The 19,920-nt window shown below is 44.1% G+C and overlaps 1 protein-coding gene across 2 annotated transcripts in view; it reads left to right on the top strand.

The window, feature by feature from the left end:
• Positions 1-19,920, top strand: part of PLPPR1 (phospholipid phosphatase related 1) — a 190,991-nt gene that overhangs the window by 71,630 nt on the left and 99,441 nt on the right. For both annotated transcript variants that reach the window (XM_039542775.1, XM_039542774.1), the window contains exon 2: positions 4,480-4,588. In XM_039542775.1, the coding sequence (XP_039398709.1) occupies positions 4,526-4,588 (63 nt within the window). In that variant the 5' untranslated portion in view covers positions 4,480-4,525. The remainder of the gene's footprint in view (positions 1-4,479; positions 4,589-19,920) is intronic.

Below are 19,920 nucleotides of genomic sequence, written 5' to 3' on the forward strand. Positions count from 1 at the left end.
TCTACCTCCCTCTCCTCTACCATGCACTGATAATTCCATCACAAAAGAAGACAGCAGCTGTATCAGTTAGATGGTAAGGCAGCTTCACCCCTGTGATTTTACTGATTTTCATGCTGCGTTTTAAGAATTGTCACTCCAGGCAACGTTGAGTTAGTGACATGCTAAACAATTTGGCAGGGATGTAAGCACCTCACAACATGAACCTGCCCATCCATGATGACACTTAAAAACCAGAGCTGAGTGAATACAACAAAACGGCCCTTGTGAACGATCCTTTGACTTCCACGTGGTTCTCCACTTCCGCCATGTTTGTACCGCTTTTTATTTGCTATGGCTGTTCTTTGGGGGTGAAAGTCACCCCATGTGATGACGTGCACATAAAAGGTGCATGTAATCTAATCTAATGTGATGTATATGGCTGACCATCCCTGTAGTGCCTGAACACCTCGGGAGCAGGGAATAGCTCAGTGGTTTGAGCATTGGCCTGCTAAAACCAGGGTTGTGAGCTCAATCCTTGAGGGGGCCATTTAGGGACCTGGGGTAAAAATCTGTCTGGGGATTGATCCTGCTTTGAGCAGGGGGTTGGGCTAAACCTGAGATCCCTTCCAACCCTGATATTCTATGTAAAACCCATGGCAATAGTGAAGTCCTTGAGTGGACTACATGGAGTCTCTGTCACATCTCCCCTTTTGGGGTCAAAACTCTGCTTGGGGGAGTGTTTATAATTTGGGGTCTTGGTTGGTGTTTAGGGTGTCTCTTGCGATGGCCCTTTATGTAGTGGTGAATTTCACCTTGAATATGTGAACACTAGTATTCGCTCTTCAAAATGATTAGGGTGCTGGGGCACATGACTTATGAGGAGAGGCTGAGGGAACTGGTCTTATTTAGTCTGCAGAAGAGTGAGTGGGGATTTGATAACAGCCATCAGCGCTTATTTTATCTGCTACTCCAGAAATCTACCAGATCAGCTCTTGTAGTCTTTCCTTACAGCCAAGTCTCTCGTGCTATGTCATGTGTTAAAGTAAAAGGCTTGAGAAAACACTTGACTGTACCTTTTAACAATCCTTCTGCTGGACATAACCTGCAATGTTCCATTTATTAGAATTTTCTCTTCTTTCCTCCTTGACTTCCTCTCCCCCTCCCCTGCCCCGCCATGACAGATCCCTGTGGTAATAAAACCTTTTCAGCCTGAGGTGTTTGCCTTCATCGTTCTCTTTTCTCTGACTGCCTTTTAGTTAGTGTTCAGTTTGCTCATATATATATATATTCCATGGCTCTGCTTGTTTTCCCAGGAGATGCTAGACAATAACCTCCCACACTGCAGTTGAAGGGCTTTCTGAAAATGTATGTGAGGGGAATTAGGCAAAATGAGAATTAACTAATGCTAATTAATTCACAACCTTTGTATTATTCAACTACGCTACCTTGTTTAAAGAGTAGAAGCACCTCACATAATGCCGGTGCTCGGGTAATATTAATATTCCCTTCCTGTAGGTCTGACAGTTGCCTCACATTGCAGTGTTCACACTCCTGGATTAAAAGGTCAGAATTAGTGGTATCTTAACAAGTTTTTCCTAGTTAACAATCAGGACAAAATGATGATAAAAATGGAGATGGTAACACTAGATGGTAATGAAAGATATCTGCTATCATTTGTACAGAGAAGCTTTCCTCAAGAGGAAGACAGATGCATAGATAAAGGCCCAAATTCTCTGTGTGCCAATATCTAGTTTTGGCTCCCTGATTCCCTGGGCTGATCTGTGCCATCTCTGATCACAGCATAGGCTGGAGCGGCCTATGCTAGCTGGCAACGGCCTCCAAGGAATCATATGTCATCTGGGGACAGATTGAGTACAGCATATTTCAGCCATAACCCACCTTACCACTGTCCTGCCCGCTTCGTCAGAGCCAAATGTGGAGGAGTGGCGAAAGGGCTGGCTATGCCAGCTCTGTGCTAGCTGAGAGGTCTCCCATAGGGTGGGAATTCTCGGATTGGCTGCTTTCTTGTCTCTTTGAGCTTCCAGAACAACATCAATCCAGAATGCACGAGAGAATCTGGCCCATAAAATGCATTTCTTTTCCATAGGCAAATTATTGTAGTAACAAACTCACTGATGGTGAACAGCAAAGAGTCCTGTGGCACCTTATAGATTAACAGACGTATTGGAGCATGAGCTTTCGTGGGTGAATACCCACTTCGTTGGATGCATGTCACATGGGGATGTATTCACCCACGAAAGCTCATGCTCCAATACGTCTGTTAGTCTATAAGGTGCCACAGGACTCTTTGCTGCTTTTACAGATCCAGACTAACACAATTACCCCTCTGATACTTGATGGTGAACAGTAAGTTTGCAAGAACAATCATAAACACGACATATTTCTGACATCATTGCAAGGGCCGCGGCATTCAATTAGGCAGAGCAGTGGTGCTACAAAGGACCTTCAGCTTCCTTGCTATAATCTATTCAGTTTCTTAACACACATGATCTAAATTCTTCTGAACCTAATTAAATGTCTCACAGCACACTACTTCCGTTTAAAACACCCAACTCCTTACTGTTTTCCATAGTATACCTATGGACTCGAAGGCAAGGCGTTAAGTCGTAGGGCACTGGATTTGCAAAATCCAGTTATTACTATGTTCTGGCTGCACTGGCCAGAGAAACAGTATTAATGCCATCCTTAAACATGGTCATTGGTAGAAAGGTGCTGACAGGATTTCAGTAGTAATGATGCACTCAATTCTTGTAATTCAGTAAGAATGCTTCCTTAACCTGTCATCCCATCAAACAATCCCCAAAGCCATTTAGAACAGAAATAACTCATGCACGCCTGCCCAGTTAGGAGCAGAGCTAGGTGAAATATGGATTTTTTTGTTTAGTTTGTTTGCTGACAATTCCAAAAAATAAAATGAGAAAATAAAATTGTTGCAGCTCAAACTAAAAATGAAATTTTCTGACAAACTGAAAAATAAAATTGTTTTGGATCAAACAACACGTTTCATTTTGATTTGGGGCATTATTGTACTTAAAAAAAACACCCTAAAATTAAAAGAAATTGCAAAACAAAGTTATATTAAATAGAAAAATTGAAATGTTTTGATGGGGTTTTTTTTTACTGAATCGGTTTGGTGAAATTGATGTGAATGCATGAACTTTTTCAGCATTATTGAATCTGCATTGTTTGCTGGAAAAAGTTTTAGTCAAAACATTTCATCCTGCTTTAGTTAGGAGTTCATAGGAGCAACAATGATATCAACTCCCCATCCCAGTGCCTTACCATCCTCCCCTCAAAGGAGTCAGGCCATGTGGAGCAAGTCTCTGTGCAAGTGAAGTGGCATCATCCTATGAAAATTTGCCAGGAATTGATGCTACTTAAACCAGCCCTTACTCCCGTACGTGCCTTGGCAAAACCCACAGTGCCCCAGTAACTTGGAATTCAAATGGAAGAGCTTTGGGTTCAGAGTGCTAAGAATGGGATTGTGTCCCATCGCACCCTGGCTATTTCTTAATGTGGTTAGAGTTTCCATTCCTCTCATTTCCCTTGCATTGTCCTGTGTGAGTATGTGTGGTAGGGTACTGGGCAGCTCTCTGGCGACTGTTTTTTTTCCTTTCGTTTGTACCACTGCCTAATGCTGATCTCTAAAGCCATTTTAAGTCTCTCTTTGCACTTAAGACCAGTTAAGTCTCCCATTAGAGTTCTTTTCTCCATACATTGTGTACAGTGAAGACAAAACGTCTCAATGCAGATTGTTACTAGGTTATGTTCAATTAAAATTACAATAGTCAGCATCTCAAAGTAATGCTTAGCAGGAAGGGGTTTTGTGGTTTAACATTGGGCCAAAAGTACTTTGCAGAAAGGGCCCAGTTCTTCACCGCCGATTGTGTGGTTCTTACTCCCACTGAAGTCAATAGTTTTGCCTGGGTAAGCTGTCCTGGCATGTTAAATTGGACATGTTTGCCCAGATAAATCTTTTGATGATCCACAGAGTGGCTTTCAGGTCACTGTAAACCCATCTTATTTTAAAGTACAATTTCACTATTTATTTAGCATAAAACATAATTGATTTAAACCATTTATGACTCAGGAATACAATAACTTCTGCGCTGGATTGTGATCTTGCAATCTGCTCTGAGTTAAGGAGCAGTGCATGGCTGCACTAGTCCAGAAGCAGAGAAAGGATCAAATTGTGATTGAGATTTTAATCCTGCGTCCTCCTTGCTCAATGGGAGATGTAATCTGCACCACCCTAAACCTGGTGACCTCTCTCTGAGTCACACACTCCCCTCCCAGGCTGCTCCAGGGGCTATGCAGCAAGATGCTGGACAGGCTGTAAAACTACAATCTAGCGCTTAATATTCTGTTCCTCTTCTTCTCTGCTTGCTACATGAGCTTGCCGTGATATTCTCCAGGCTGTATTAAGTGAAGAACGTTCAGTTGAATGTAACGTACTGTACATATTTGTCTCTCTTACAGCCTGGTAAAGTTTTGGACAGTGCTTTCCCAAGAGGTGTGATGAGAAATGGCTTTAGGAAACAACACCCAGCGAAGTTATTCCATCATCCCATGTTTCATCTTTGTCGAGGTGAGTGCACTGCACAGATGCTGCAGAAGTTTGCGTCATGCTGTGATGAAGCCGGGACAAAAACAGCTGAACTCTGTAAGACTGAAGAGTAGCACATCAGCAGGTGTGCAATGTATCCTGTTTTGATAAAGAAACAACAAGGATTGTCTATCACACATGAACACAGCTTGCTTATTTAACAAGGCATCAGGGCCAGATTGGTCTCGTATTACGATCCCACAATGGGGTATAAGCAGATCCCCCGTCCCTCCCTTACCACCCTATATAGGTTTGTCAGACTTGAGATGCAGGTGCAGAAGAATGAGCAGGTGCTGCATTCTCAATGAGTCCATCCCTGGAGCGGGTGAGCAGGGACTAGAGGGAGTGTGGGCTCTCCCTGCCCAACTCACTGGCTAGCATAGCTGATCGAGGAGGGGATGTCATCATTTATTGCTGTAAGTGGCCACTGCCCTCTGGAGCAAGAAGAAAATGAGGGAAGAATTGTTATTTATAGGGATGTCTCTGAGACATACAGTCCCTAGAGCTACCCCAGGTTGATGCAACATAGTCACCAGCCCTTGCTGAGGAGAGTGAATTCATTCTCAATCTAGCCCAGCTTGTAGACTGAGAGGCCAGTTGTTCAACTCTTACTGTAATCGGTGAGCATTCACTTAGGTGAATGGTCCAGTGGGAATGTAGTGAGGTGCTTCTCCTGTTTAAACATGGTGGTGGAGTCAGATGATACAACAGTTGTGAGTTAACTAATGTTGAAGTGAAGCCAACAACCAGGGCCTTTGTTTGCTGGGTATGGAGTTGGTTTTCTTTTATCAGCCTGGCAGGTTTATTTATTCTTTATTGGTCATTTATTCACTCTAGTGAGTTTGTTTCCTGTTACGATCAAAATAAATGAATACAAAAACCTCTCGTTCTCTCCCCCTACTAGGAGGTAGGTCACATCTCAACCTGTGGATCTGGATTTGGGTTATTTTTCAAGGAAACTTTGGTCAGAAGTTTGTCTGGTGAGAGCTATACAGTTAAGGAGTCATAGGCATCCGCCTATTGCTGCGTAATCCCTACCCCCACATCTGTTGTCCCTTAATCCTGAATTGTAAAATTAACATTGTGGGCCAGATTGTGGCTAGGTCTATGAGGGTCACAGGGTCAGGAGTGAGGGAGTAGCGCACAAGAAGGACCCATTGGAAAGGGGTAGAAGGCCTAGTCACAGTCTTGGTCTTTGTGTTCTGTGGGACTGATCCAGCTCCTACTGCAGTCAATGGAGGGACGTTCCATTGCATGGAACCAGGACCTTTGTTTGCTGGGTATGGATTTTGTCTGAGGCCCCATGCGAGCAAGGAGGCTTGCTCTCCATAGTGCAAGGATAGTAACCTCTACAAAGGGAGCTAGGATAGCTAGAGCATGTGATTGTAATAGGTACCTCTCTTGGCCTCACACATCCAGCACTGTGCCTGATCCCGCTAAGGGAGAGCTTCTCTGCACCCACTCTCCATCTTCTGTTTCACAGAGGTTGCCCTGAGAGTGCAATCAGTTTCTCTATGGGCCTGATCCAAAGCCCATTGAAGTCAAGGAGAGTCTTCCTATTGCCTTGAAGGATCTTTGGTTATCCGCTCTCATCAACAGAAATCAGACTGGCTGAAGAAAGTACTAGCTGTAGAGGTATGGGTCGTGATCACATGGGCCAAGGCAGATTAACCAATTGTTATGGGAAAATGTTGCAAAACCATTGTAGAAACAGAGTAGTACATCTCAAGAGGTGGAGTTATAGCAGACAGCTATATCTACTGAGTGGTTTAAGGCAGCTGACCCTCAGTTGTGTCTTACGGTTGCCCTTAGGGACTTATCACTGACATAATACCCACATTTTCAAGGAATATAGGTCTCTGTCTCCTGTGGAAACCAGACCAAATTTCTTAGGTAACCTCAAAACCAGGAAAGGACAGAAATCCATACCTCATTATTTCATTCATCCCCCAAACCACTTTTTTTTTTCCAAATGTGCATAAGAAATACCAGAAAGGTGAGAAATAAGATGTTTCAAATTTATAGCTTGAATCATCTCTGAAGAATTTTAGCCCTCTAATGTGTCAATGATGAGTCTGAGGGTAGCGGAGTCAACAGAGTTATAAATTGGCATATAGACAAGGTTGACATGAACGTAAAAATAAATCAAGTACCAGGAGGAAGGGAAGATCATTGTTCATGCCTGAGCATACTTCCCCTGTCCTTTGGCATGCTAGATGTGATGATAACAGTCAATTTTTATTAAGAAGCAGACGCAAAGACAGAGAACCAGTGTTAAAATGGATGTTCTCTGTGCTGGCGTTGGGTAATGCCAGCTTTTCCCATGGACTATGCTTCATCTTTTACTCATGTTACTATTTGCCTTTCTGGAAAAGTGATGTGGATTGTCCGTGTCCAGCGCAGCAGAATTGGAATCTGAAGGCTGTTTATTTTTATCCCAAGTAGTATAGATCTAACCAGCGCTTAGGATTTGATTTTCCACTGGGAAGGCAGAGCAGATGGACAGCAGCCCACTCACTATGAGAAGCCACTACAACTCTGAATAAGTTTCACTGAAAGTGTTTTGCTTTTCAAGTTGCTAGGAGTCTGTTGGTTGCTGGGAGTCATTTCAAATGTGCCCTCAAGGGGCTACACTTCATGGTAATCTCTATACTAGTTAGTCGTTGTAGCACCGGGCCCCATGTCGGTAATTTCATAGTAGCCCTGAGCCAGTGATTCTCAGCATTTCTTGGTGACTTGAGGAAAGCTGGCTGATTACATGGGGCTCCTCCTCCTGCTTGTTTCCAGCTGCGAAATCACATTGAGGACAGCTAGAAACACATTGTGTGATTTCCTAATAGTTCTTTTCCATGTTTAGCAATTGCTGATAAAGCAGTGGCGTTATGTGATCACAAATGAGAGGAGAGATGGCCCACAAGCCGTATTATCATTATTGATATTCCTGGGTTACTAAGGCAGGTGGTGGAATCTCCGTCCTTAGAGGTTTTTAAGGCCTGGCTTGACAAAGCCCTGGCTGGGATGATTTAGTTGTTGGTCCTGCTTTGAGCAGGGGATTGGACTAGATGACCTCCTGAGGTCTCTTCCAACCCTAATCTTCTATGATTCTATGTTGAATCTAGAGCCCCCAACTGAAATTGGGGCCTGAGTGTGTTAGGTGCTGCACAGACACAGTAAGAGCCCCAGCTTGGGAGAGCTTACCATTCAAATAGGCAAGGCAGATGCAGAGAAGGGGAAACACAGGCTCAGAGAGATGAAACGATTTGCCCAAGGTCACACATCAGCTCAGTGGCAGAGCCAGGAAGAGAACCCAGGTTTCCTGTGTCCTAATTCAGAGGCCTATCCACTGGATCCCACTGCCTCTGTCACTGATCTTCCTAATAAGGTTTTGTCCACTCACTGATAAAGTTTAAACATCTTGCCCTAAAACTTATTTTCAATTCCCGGCTGAGCTGAGCACCAAAATTTCATGCCAATACATTTTTGCTCACAATGAAACTTGGTCTTGCCTCAGTGCAGGGGCCTGGACTTGATAACCCCTTATAGTCCCTGTCGTGGGACAAGTGTGCCCTGTCCCCTCTTGTCTTGGAGTTGTGTGGACTAATGGTAAAATCAATATGACCGCTCTCGCTCTCTCAAGGTTGTGTAGCCGAAAGGCCAGAGCCATGGTGACAACCCCTATGGCCCAAGTCAACATGGCTTCGCAGTTCGGCTGGGGTGCATCGCGTAGTGGTCAGAGGCAGTGTGGCCATCTGGCTCATCAAGGCCTAGTGGGAAGAGTCAGTAGGGCTGTTCTCAGAGCTGCATGGCCCAATGGCCAGAGTCAGTAAGGTTGCCCTCTCTCGGGGCTGCGTGGCCTAGTGGCCCAAGTCAGTATCACTGCCCCTTCTGTGGGGCTGCATGATCCTACAGAAGGGCCTGTTAGGGGAGTGGGCTGCCACCCTTGGGTGGGTGGCGGCCGGGTGGGGGGGACCTGGGCCCTCCCTGCTCTACCAGCCCCGTCACAGTCCTTTCCAGCTGGGACTCTATGATTCTGCTCTACAATATCAGCTTTACAATGCTCTCAGGTTTAGACGAGCTTAAGACTGAATATGAAAGTATTAGACACACACAGTTTTGATATTTTAAATACCATCCTGCTTATGATGATATTTGACAGTTTTTTTAATAATTCCAATGGTTATTCAGACTTCCATTTTCTTAATCTTATTTTTCTCCGCTCAGCTCACTTATCTTAGCAGTTATTATAAAACCTGACCTGAAGGTGAATGGCTCATTGTAAGGACTTTTCCCCTGGGCTGACTTTTCCAAATTCCTTTATACATTCAGATTGTGGACATTTAAATAAAGAGGTAACATGCAACATCTAATCTGTAATGACAGAAATGTTAAATCAACATTTCAATCCCTAATTAGAAAAGCTATGTACATTAAAGGCTAAAGAAGACTTGATTAAAATAATTCTCACTCACTTATCAAATCAATGTCTGTGTCTAAAATATTCAAGGCAAGTCTCTTCATCGTTCCTTTTTATTGTGTTGTATCAGATATCATTATGTTTTGCCATGCAGTGCAGCATATATCTCCAAAAATTATATGACAGGAACTGCCATGATTATTTATTATTGGGGGGGAGGGATAGCTCAGGGGTTTGAGCATTGGCCTGCTAAACCCAAGGTTGAGCATTCATTTAGAAATTTGGGGATTTAATTGGGGATTGGTCTTTCTTTGGTTTGGACTAGATGACTTCCTGAGGTCCCTTCCAACCCTGATATTCTATATTAGATGTTATATTATATACATACTCAAAGCATATGGGAAATAAAGAGGAGTGTTCACTCTTGTGTATGCAAATCTTGATGGTACTGATCAATTTTTATTTAAGAAAGAGATAGGGAATACTTAATGTGTCTCAGGTTTTCTATATTGCTTGCTAATGCTAGACCCCTGGGGCTGGTTGCCACCAGTGTAAATTAGAGTAGCTCCCAGGATGCTGTAGTCCAGCACTTGGGGGGACAGACGGTGCACAGAGGCTGCAACGGGAGCAGGGCAGTGCAAAGGTGGGTTTAAAGCCAAGTTTGCTCTCACAGCGCTGGTATTCAGTTTGTGGTGAGATGAGGATCTGACTGTACAGCTCATGGGCCTTGGTCTTGCAAGCTATTGAAGGCTGCTAACAGAAATGCAGAGAACCAATGTACTAGGGCTTATTTGCTCAGGAGCTTCTAGAGGGATATGTGTACAATGGTCTACTGGGTTTGAAATGAGCTCTGTGAGGGGGGAGGCAAAGTGAATGAGACTGGAGATAGGGTTTGTGCATTGGCCACAGCCTTACATGTATTATAGTGAATGCAAATGGTGTACAGCAGCTATTTTTAGGATTTCCAATGACTCCTGTTGCAAGCCAAGACTGTTGGCTACTCAGGTGTGCTCATACATCTCAACCTCTGGACTCTGAAATGAGGGACTGTGACCCTCAAAATGAGGGACAACACACCTTGAACTGAGGGACTCGGACTTTATGGCCAGAAGGGACCATCATGGCCATCTACTCTGACCTTCTGCACATTGCAGACCACAGAACCTCACCCACCCACTCCTGTAATAGACCCCTACTGAATTACTGAAGTGCTCATATTGTGATTTAAAGACTTTAAGTTATAGAGAATCCACCATTGACTCTAGTTCAAACCAGCAAGTGACCCGAGCCCTATGATTCAGAGGAAGGCGGGGAAAAAACCAGGGTCTCTGTCAGTCTCACTCGGGGGGAAGTTCCTTCCTAACTCCAGTTAGGGTGATCAGATAGACCCTGAACACGTGGAAAAGAATTCTCCCTAGTAACTCAGAGCCCTCCCCATCTGATGCACCACATAATGTGGGAGACACATTTTTTGTTGAACACACTGTTTTATTTGAAAAAATAAATAAATACGAGAATCCAAAAATCCTGGAACTTCTTATATTGAAACTAAACAATGATTCTGTGGGTAGGGATGAGGTGGTCTAGGGGCGGGGATTTTGGTTGTGGGGATCAGAGGTCCAGGGGCCCTGCTCTTTCCAGCACCAGGGCAAATCTCTCTTCCAATTAGCAGGGCTCCAGCATCGGCATTTCCCCTGAGGCAGAAGCCTGGGCCCCCACAGTAGCAGCTCCCCGTCGTCACTCTCCACATTCCCCAGCCCAGTCACCCAGAGGGGCATGGAGGTGGGGGAGTTGAGCCCTTCACGTCTGGCTGCCTCCCTGGACACACAATGTCACAGCTGCCCCCACGCAGAGCCCAGCAGGACTTTGCAAAGGCAATAAGAGACCTTGGGACAACTTGAAAAATGGGGAAGAGATGTGGCATGACCTGCAGGGCTGGAGTGGCTCTCAGCAGAGGGAGGGCCCAGCGACCAGGGGGAGTATTAGCACAAAGTCCTCTGACGGTTCAGTGCTGCTCGCTCGCTCTCGTTGTCTGCATCCCTGTCGGCCTGAGCCTTTAGTCCCAATGCACTACACACACAACCAAACGTGGCTTGAAATCATCCCACCCAATCAGAGCTGGTTGGTTGTGTTAAAAAGATGGTGGGTGTGGAGATTGCAATTGAGAAAAGTAAAGCCCTGATTAGCTGGAGGTATGAATTTTCATAGGTCAGTTATGGTACATGTGGACAGAATTATTGAACAGGGGACGTCAGTTTTTATTGGAGGCTGTTTGTTGACTAGGGGTCACTTTGTAGAGAGAAGTTCTCTACATCAAGAAAAAGTGGGGCTATTGGGACTAATATTCTGAAGGATCTGAGTTCTGTTCCGACCTTCCTTATGACCTTGGGCAAGCCACTGCCACTCTATCTGTTTCCACTCTCACCGTTTGTTTGTCTTGCCTATTTAGATTGTAATCTCTATTGGGCAAGACTCCCTCTTTCTATATACATGCATAAAACTTAGCATAATGGGGTCTCTCTGCACTCTGCTGTAATCGCTTGTCTATTTTTCATGCTATTCAGTAACATACCATGTTTAACACGCTTCGTTTAAACCAATGTTCATTCTCCTCTTTGTTTTGAAATGTGTGATATTTATAGTCATATTTTCCTGCCTTATACAAAACAAACACATAATTATTGAATATAGGCCCCTGATTCTGAAGACTCTCCCATGAGTAACGTTACACCTGTGAGTTGCTCCATTGTTTCCAAGGGTCTGTTCATGTGTGTAATTGTTTATAGGAACGAGGCCTGTGGAAGTATACTGAATTTTGCAACATTTTGACTGTTGTGAAAAGAAATTGGAAAGCTAGTTCCAGTGTGCTAGTTTGCTACAAACATCAAGACAGAGATGTGTTTGTACCATGAGAAAACAATATGCCCCCAGTATCACACGTACAACCCCACTGACTTCAGTGGGGCTCCGTATGTACGCTTGAGGGCAGAACTTGAACCATTGTGTGCAAACATGCTGATGGACAGACTCTAAAGAGCTTTGTGTTATAAAAGCAACTTTCCTGCACACATTTTAAATGGAAATGTCTCCATCCGATCACAGATTACAGAGAGGTATCTAATTTGAGTGACTCTGATGCGTACGATATGTGCTGTGGTGTTCTTTGCTCTGGTGAAGAGTAATCACTGATGACGGGAGGGCTTTGGGAAGGGACTGGAACAAGCAGCAGCACCATCAAAGCTTAGAAGGTTAGACAGCCTTCAAACTTTGCAATTTAAAGAGTCTACTTCTTTGTGCAAAGCCTTTGATTTCTGCCTTCAGGAAAGGTTTTGCAAGCGGAGTGGAAACTGTGTCTTCTTGACAACTCGATATATAGTGCTCTGCGTAGAATCGAGAGGATTTTGCAGGCGTTGTTTTTTTTTTCCAAGCTGATGCGAGCTGCTGAAAGATGTAGCAAAAGATGAAGACAGTCATGCAGCTCGTCTGATCCAAACGTTCACTTGTACTAAAACATATTTGACCTTATGGGATCCCTGGCTCTCTGTTTCTTTAGAGCAAATGTTCCTTATGTTTCCTGGTTTTAGTTTTACACTAGTATAACTAAAATTAAAATAGTGCCCACAGGCTAGCGTGACAAATAAAAGAATTCAGGATAAAAAGCCAACAGGTTATTCATCCTGATTTCAGAACTGGACAAAGGGAAAATCCAGCAGAACACAATGTAACTAAGGGTATGTCTACACTTACCGCGCGGGTCGATGCCCTATTCACGTAGCTGAACTTGCGTACCCTAGTTCGACCCCCGCCCTTAGTGTAGACCTGCCCTAAGGTTGTAGCTTTGTCACACATCCTGTGTGTGGGACAATGCCATGTCTATGCTGTCCCAGGCATAGGGCAAGGAAGGGATTGTGTTCCTGCCCGGTTCATTGTGGGTGCAGAGCCAGGCTCAATGAATGCTAGGCTTGCAGATCTTGCTTATCCTGCGTGCCTGGACCCAAGGTCCTAGTAGCCCATTCAGGAGTTTAAGGGGGATTCTTACTTCACCCTTACGGCCCTGCGTAGGTGTCTGATCCAAGTCACAGTCTGGTCCATAGTGGTGTACATTGTACTGTATCATTTAATTCAGTTGATTACGTTGCGGATCAGAGTTGAATGCCCCATAGATCTAAATAAATGTCTCACTTTCAGAATCTATTATAGTATGAAAACAGGTGAAATACAAAGACCTATGCCATGTCCTATCATTGATCTATCTGTACACTCATCTTCCACTGGTGCCATTTGTACTTTTGCTGTAATACCCATTTCCTCTTCAAGCAGGATATGGTCCTAACTAGTTGCACGGAGTTGATCTTTGGTGCTGCTGAATTTCCTTGCAGGTAAATAGCAAAATGAAATCGGAGTGAAACCAATGTACTATGCTCAACTCCCCTTGCCCCGCAACCAATCTGGAAGTCATTCAAGGTATGTCTACACAGGGATAAAAAATCCTAGGTTGGCCCAGGTCAGCTGACTTGGTCTCATGGGACTCAGGCTCTGGACTGAAAAAATTGCCATGTAGGCATTTGAGCTCAGGCTGGAGCCTGAGCTCTGGGAGCCTGCAACGGAAGAGAGCCCCAGATCTCGGGCTCCAGCCAAAGTCCAAATGTCTATACAACAATTTTTAGCCCTGCAGCCCAAGCCCCACAAGCCCAAGTCAGCTGAGCCGGACCAGCCATGGCCATCCCTGTGTAGATGTACCCTCAGAAGAGAGATGAATTCTAATGGACTCCTCAAAGATTTGCTTTCCCTTTTGTAAAATCTTCTGACATTCTCCTTGGATCAAAAACTTATTCCTAAGTATGAACCGACGTATACCAGATATATTCATTGCTAACCCATGATATTTATGGTGTTGCTGAATGATACATTCTGGACCATCTTGAGTAAAGTACATTAAGTGATTCCACACCAAGGGACTTCTCACAAAGGGAAGATTTTTTTAAAAGGTTAGTGAAAAGGTATTTCTGTGCTAATGGCCCCCCACAGCCTGGTTAATGGGAGCAGTCAGAACATTAATCTGAGCTGGATGCAATTTCCATTTTTATTTTGCAGTTCACCTCAAACAAGAGATTCTTCATTTGTCTCATCTCTAGCCAGAATTAGCACACACACAAAATATTGTAGGCCTTGCTGATCATCCCCTTCTCTTTTAGGCATGGAAAGAACGATAAAAGCACAAATGCTGGCCAAAAATGTCCAGTCTGCATGCCTCAAGGAGTGAAGTTGGAACTGCCTTCCTTCTAGTTGTGAATGTCCCATGTATGAAAACTGCCAAGCTGGGGCTTCCCAAATTTCAGCAGGGCATAACTAAGCACAGGGAGGATGGAGCTGGAGAACAGTTTTTTGTGTAGAGCTGCTATCTCCAAGCAAAATAACGGAAACTGATTTACACTTCAGCTAATGAGATACTGCTGTCTCACTGAAGCCATGTTACCCCATAGCTCTTTGATCAGTAGGTTTGGAAGTGATGTGGTGGTTCTGAAAGATAGAGGTCCAAGCCACTGACAATCTTCCCACCCGTGGGGCCAGGACGGCCTGGCATACACCTACTCTTCGTCAGCCAGCAGATCTGGGGGATCTGACTGTGCCTTTGCAGGATCCATTACCCCATTCCATGAGGTCTTCAGGTGCTCAGTCAGGGTTTTTTTTGGCCACATTGTTTGTTCCCTCATCAGGTGATTAACTCTGTCTCTGCCACAGTGGGTGGAGGTGTCCTTGGCAGTGATGGCTCTTGTTTCCTGTGACTTCATAATCTTTAAAAAATCTAGTCAGTACATTGGTTTGCACGTTAAGATAACCAGTTACAAATGGGTGGTAGAATTGCTTCAGTCTGTGTGTGGTACTGATGCTCATGATGTCGCCATTTCTGGGGCTTTATTCTCATTCCTTGTGAGACCTTTTACACCACTCTGGCAGTGTAAATACCCTTTTCATCCACTTAAATACCCTGTTACACTGGCAAAGCAGTGTAAAGGGGGCTTACTTCGAATGCAAATCTGACTTCTGTTGTATACCCTCTGTTACATCTACCACTTATGCTTATGGTAATTGGGACAAAAGATTGATATGTCACAGTAAGAATAACCAATCTCAGTTGTACCCTTAAAAACAGACTGTGTGTGTGTGTGGGGGGGGGGCGGTTGGTATACATACACACACACCCCTACCTATCTTGACCTCAGTGCACATACAATACCACCTAAACTCTTGGGTTTGTTCCCTGAGATCGGACACAAACACAGCTGAAGAATAGGTGTCATCTGGAAAAAATACTGGGTCTCAGAAGGCCAGGTGATTGAGTCATCTGTCTAATATTGGATTTTTCCATAGTTTCCACCCTGTAGTATTATCTTCATTTCTGATTGCCATGTTGGTAGTTTTTCATATTGTCATAGGATGATTGGACACTTATGGAATGCCTGTGTTGACTCTGAACTCCTGTATTTTTGAATTGTCAATTAAAAAAAATATCCACAGCCAAGATAATAAATCCAAGTAGGAAAAATATTAGAGCTGGTCAAAAATATTTTGTTTTGAATTATTTTTGGTCAAAAATGGCTTTTTGATTTTAAAAAAATTCTCAAGAATTTGTTTTCATCATAATATTTTATTTTCCATCAAAAAAACGAAACTGAAATTTGTTTTCAAAAACAAACGCCGCCCCCAAAATAATTTTTTTCCTCCTTTCCTTTTTTCAGTTTAGAATTTTTCCATTATTGATTTTCCTTGTAAATGTGAAAATGTACATTGAAAATCTAACAAAACAAAAATGTTCAGTTTGTTTTGAAAATGTTCATGGAAAATTACGATTTTTCAATCAGCTGTATAAAATGCCTTCCTTTTATTTATTTATTCATTCACATTTTGTCTCTTTCCTTGTGAGAGAGAAGGAGAATGGGGAGAATTCAGTGGAACTGCTTATGTGGTTAAAACTAAGTTTATGGTGAAGTGCTTTGCTATTTTGGAATCTTAGGGCTTGTCTATGCTTGGAAATTTACTGAAATCGTAGACACTTCTTTCAGAAGAAGAGTATCTCTATTGGGGTGTATATTGAAATAATTCCTGTGGAACAACAATTTTGGTCAGTTTCCAAATGTTGCGAACGTCGTGTCTGGTCTCCATCCTCACAAATCGCTGAACAAACCAAAACATCAGATCTGATGACCCTTGAATGTTAGGAAAATTCAGGTGCAGCTCTAGAGCCAAAAACTGTGAGTGAGCTAATTGCTAAAATAAATTTTTAAAAAAAAAGTCAAACTAGATTTGCTGTGAACTGTCTCCTTCATAACACCCTAGAAATTAGACCAACTGTTGGTCAGTTGATTTGTGCCCATGGTCATTTGGAAGATTATCCTTTCATACTGTTTTATAAATCTAGTCAATGCAGCAGCATTCTTTTTCATTTAAAGACAGCCAGGAAATGAAATTTTCAGCGGAAGTGCTCATAAAAGTGCTATTTTTGCTATCTGCTTTGAAATAGCTGTGTCTTATGGGAGAAGGCCTGCAGTCCTCCTCACACATAAAATAAAAAATATATAGCTTTAATATGTAGAGACACATGGGCGGCAAAGCATTTCTCACTTTCTCTCTCCCTGCATTTTGCTGCAATGATTTTTATGTGATAAATCAGGCTGAGGAATTGTTTTTCAGTTGAATTTTTTTGTGATACTGCCTTAGATTACTTCCCTATGTTATACAAGTGCCTCTTGAACGCATGTTTGTCGTCAGTAACACAGTGGGGATTATATTGCTACTAAAAGGCAGGGAGCATATTGAACCAATGGAGTAAACATTTCTTTTCTTTTTTTTAATCTAAGTTTTTGTTTCAGCTTTCTAGAAACTTGAAAGATTTACCCCCTTTTTATTGTACCATTCTTTCCTTCTTAACTTGGGACTAGAGTTAGTGCAGTCAATGGGAGTTTTGTCATAGACTTCCATGGAAACACAATTGGGCCCTTTAGGTTTTACATTTCCATGCACTCTAGTCCTCAGAGCAAGTATCTTTGATGGGGTGGGCTATTGTTGGAGCCACTTCCTATCCATCCTTATTTCCTTGGGAAACCCTATTCGTTCTTCCTGTCCTCACAAAGCCGTTGGTCTGTGGTAACCTTCATTCCAGTAAAGAAAACTCTGCCTAGAATCTGACGTTTGTGGCCTAACAGGGATGGCTCAAAGGACTATTACGTAATGTGCTTCCTCATTCCTTCTTTCCCCACAGCTGGAGAATGAAAGACGGAACTTGGAGGCGAGGGTTACACTTTTCATAGTGTATGAACTGAGACAAGAGCTGGTTTAAAAAATGCAGGTTAAATTCTTGAAAGTTTTCCTGTTTTTTGGAGAGGGGGGGAGTTATCCAAATTAAAAATGTTGATGAACATTTTTGTTGTGATTTTGAAACTTGAAACATTTCAACCAGCTCTAGCTGCCATAGAATGTCCAGGTTAACATCACTAGTGTTGTTATCCTAACGCTAGTGAGACAGTCATTCTAAGCTGTATCAAGGATGCCCAGTGATGGTGTCACAGTTACGAGCACTTAAAATATACAGGTTGAGATTCTCATAATAGAACTAGGGGGATTTGGATACCCAATTGCCCTTGTGCAACACGGGAAAAATTCTCACCCATGCTCTAGAATATTGTTTCTCAAATGCGGCCACCGTGGCCGCATGTGGACACCAGGTGGTTTCCCTGCGGCCATGGCAGTTTCCTGTGCAGCATCAGCCCTTCTCCTTCCTCCCTGTTGCTCCTGCATGCGCTGTCCCTCTGGGGAGACAGGTGGGACACACAACGCTTAAGGAGCCAGCTGAGGTGATGTTGAGGAGGTGAGTGGGGGGGGTCTGGCTGCGAGTGACGAGGTGGAGGGGGGTGGGGGACAGGAGGCGAGCGGGGGGGGTGAGGAGGCGAGTGGCAGGGGCCCCTGGCAGAGGACTAAGGAGGCAAGTGGTGAGCCAGCACCAAGGCGAGGAGGCGAGTGGTGGGCGGACGTGGGGGGTGAGGAGGCGAGTGGCAGGGGGCCCTGGCAGAGGAGTAAGGAGGCGAGCGGTGAGCGGACGTGGGGGGTGAGGAGGCGAGTGGCAGGGGGCCCTGGCAGAGGAGTAAGGAGGCAAGCGGCGAGCGGATGTAGGGGGTGAGGCGAGTGGCAGGGGTCCCTGGCGGAGGAGTAAGGAGGTGAGCGGACGTGGGGGGTGAGGAGGTGAGTGGCAGGGGGCCCTGGCAGAGTGAGGAGGCGAGCGGTGAGCCAGCAGCAGGGTGACGAGGCGGGCAGGGTGGGTCTGGCTGCAAGCGGGGGAGTGAGGAGGAGAGCGGTGAGCCACCAGTGACAGGAGTTCTCGTGGCGGGCAGGGGAGTTAGGAGGGACCCTGGAGGCGGGCAGGGGGTGAGAGGTGAGCTTGTGGGCAGCGGGTGGAGCCCCTCTTTGGGGTGGCTAGCCCCCGACTGCACCTCTTCTGCGCTCCTGCCCCGGCAGCTGGAGCCCTGAGACCCCTTGCGCCTGGAGCAACAAGCCTCCTGCCAAGAGAAGCCCTGAGCACCCCCCCACACACACATCGGAGGAGCCAGGGTTGGCCGAAGCCCTGAGACCTGACCCCCACCATCTGCCCGGAGGAGCCCTGGGCCAACCGCAGCCGTGCCTCCCTTCTCCTCCCCACCCCTCCCCAGATCCAAGCCACCCAGATATGTTTTTCATTATTATTTGGACTTCTGTTATGTAAAAGCATTTTTAAATTTACTTCAGAATTGTTATACAGACACCCACTTTTACCAACAAAGCAAAAGAAACAGTAATAAAAAAGATAAGAACGTGCAAAGCACCTGATTTATTTTTCTAGTCTGTTAGGTCCAGTAAAGAATAGAAAGAACTGTGCATGATTTTTATTACTGAGTCTGCAAAAAAAACCCCAAACCCGAAAACCTTACATAAATAAATTACAATGATCTGATGAATATATGTGCATATTACTTTATTAACTTTAGGAAAAATAAATCATTTTAGGAAAAAGTGTAAGTGTAGCCACCAGCAAGAGTTGGTGGCTGCACTCTGAGTCCACCAAAAAATTTGTTGCGAGAACCCCTGCTCTAGAATATATAGTTTATAAAGTCACCCTGAGCTGAATTATTTTCAAATAGTTTTAATTAAATTATAATTGTAGTGTGTGGCAGCATCAGTCTTTGTCATGCTTTGCTGACTTGTTTGAAAGGTGGATGGGCGGGTGGTTAAGGTGTTAGCCTCTGGCTTGGGAGTTCTGTGTTTAATTCCTTGCTTTACCACAGACTCCCTGTATGACTTTGGTCAGGCCACTTGAACCCAGCTCTGTTTCAATTGAAATCAATGGAAGTTAGGAGCCTACATACTTTTATGAACCTGGGCCCTCATCTCTCTGTGCCCCATTTCCCCATCTATAAAATGGGGCTAATAGCATTCCCAGCCTCACAGGGGTGTTGTGAGCATAATTACATTAAAGATTGTGAGGTGCTTAGATATGATGGTGATGAGGGCCGTATAAGTACCACAGACCTCCATGAAGCAATGGTAAAAAATGCTGTACAGTTTCACAGTGGTACTATGCAACATTCCTGTGAGAACATATAATACTTCTCAATGGGCCAAATGCTCCACTCTATTAATTTGCTTGAGCTCCATGGTTTCTCACCTTGTTCATTCATAATACGTATTAATTTCTCTACATATTACTCTTTTAATTTCTCTTTAAACTCTCCCTATTTGCCAGTCATTCCTTATTATTTGCTTTTTTCATCTCTGGGCCTTATTCTACCTTTTGTTACGGATGACTAGATAATTCCATATTGCACAATTGGCTTAATCTCCGTGAATAGGTGTCTATCGAACATTGGATTAC

This window comes from Mauremys reevesii, linkage group 6 (assembly GCF_016161935.1).
Source record: "Mauremys reevesii isolate NIE-2019 linkage group 6, ASM1616193v1, whole genome shotgun sequence".
Taxonomy (NCBI): Eukaryota; Metazoa; Chordata; order Testudines; family Geoemydidae; genus Mauremys; species Mauremys reevesii.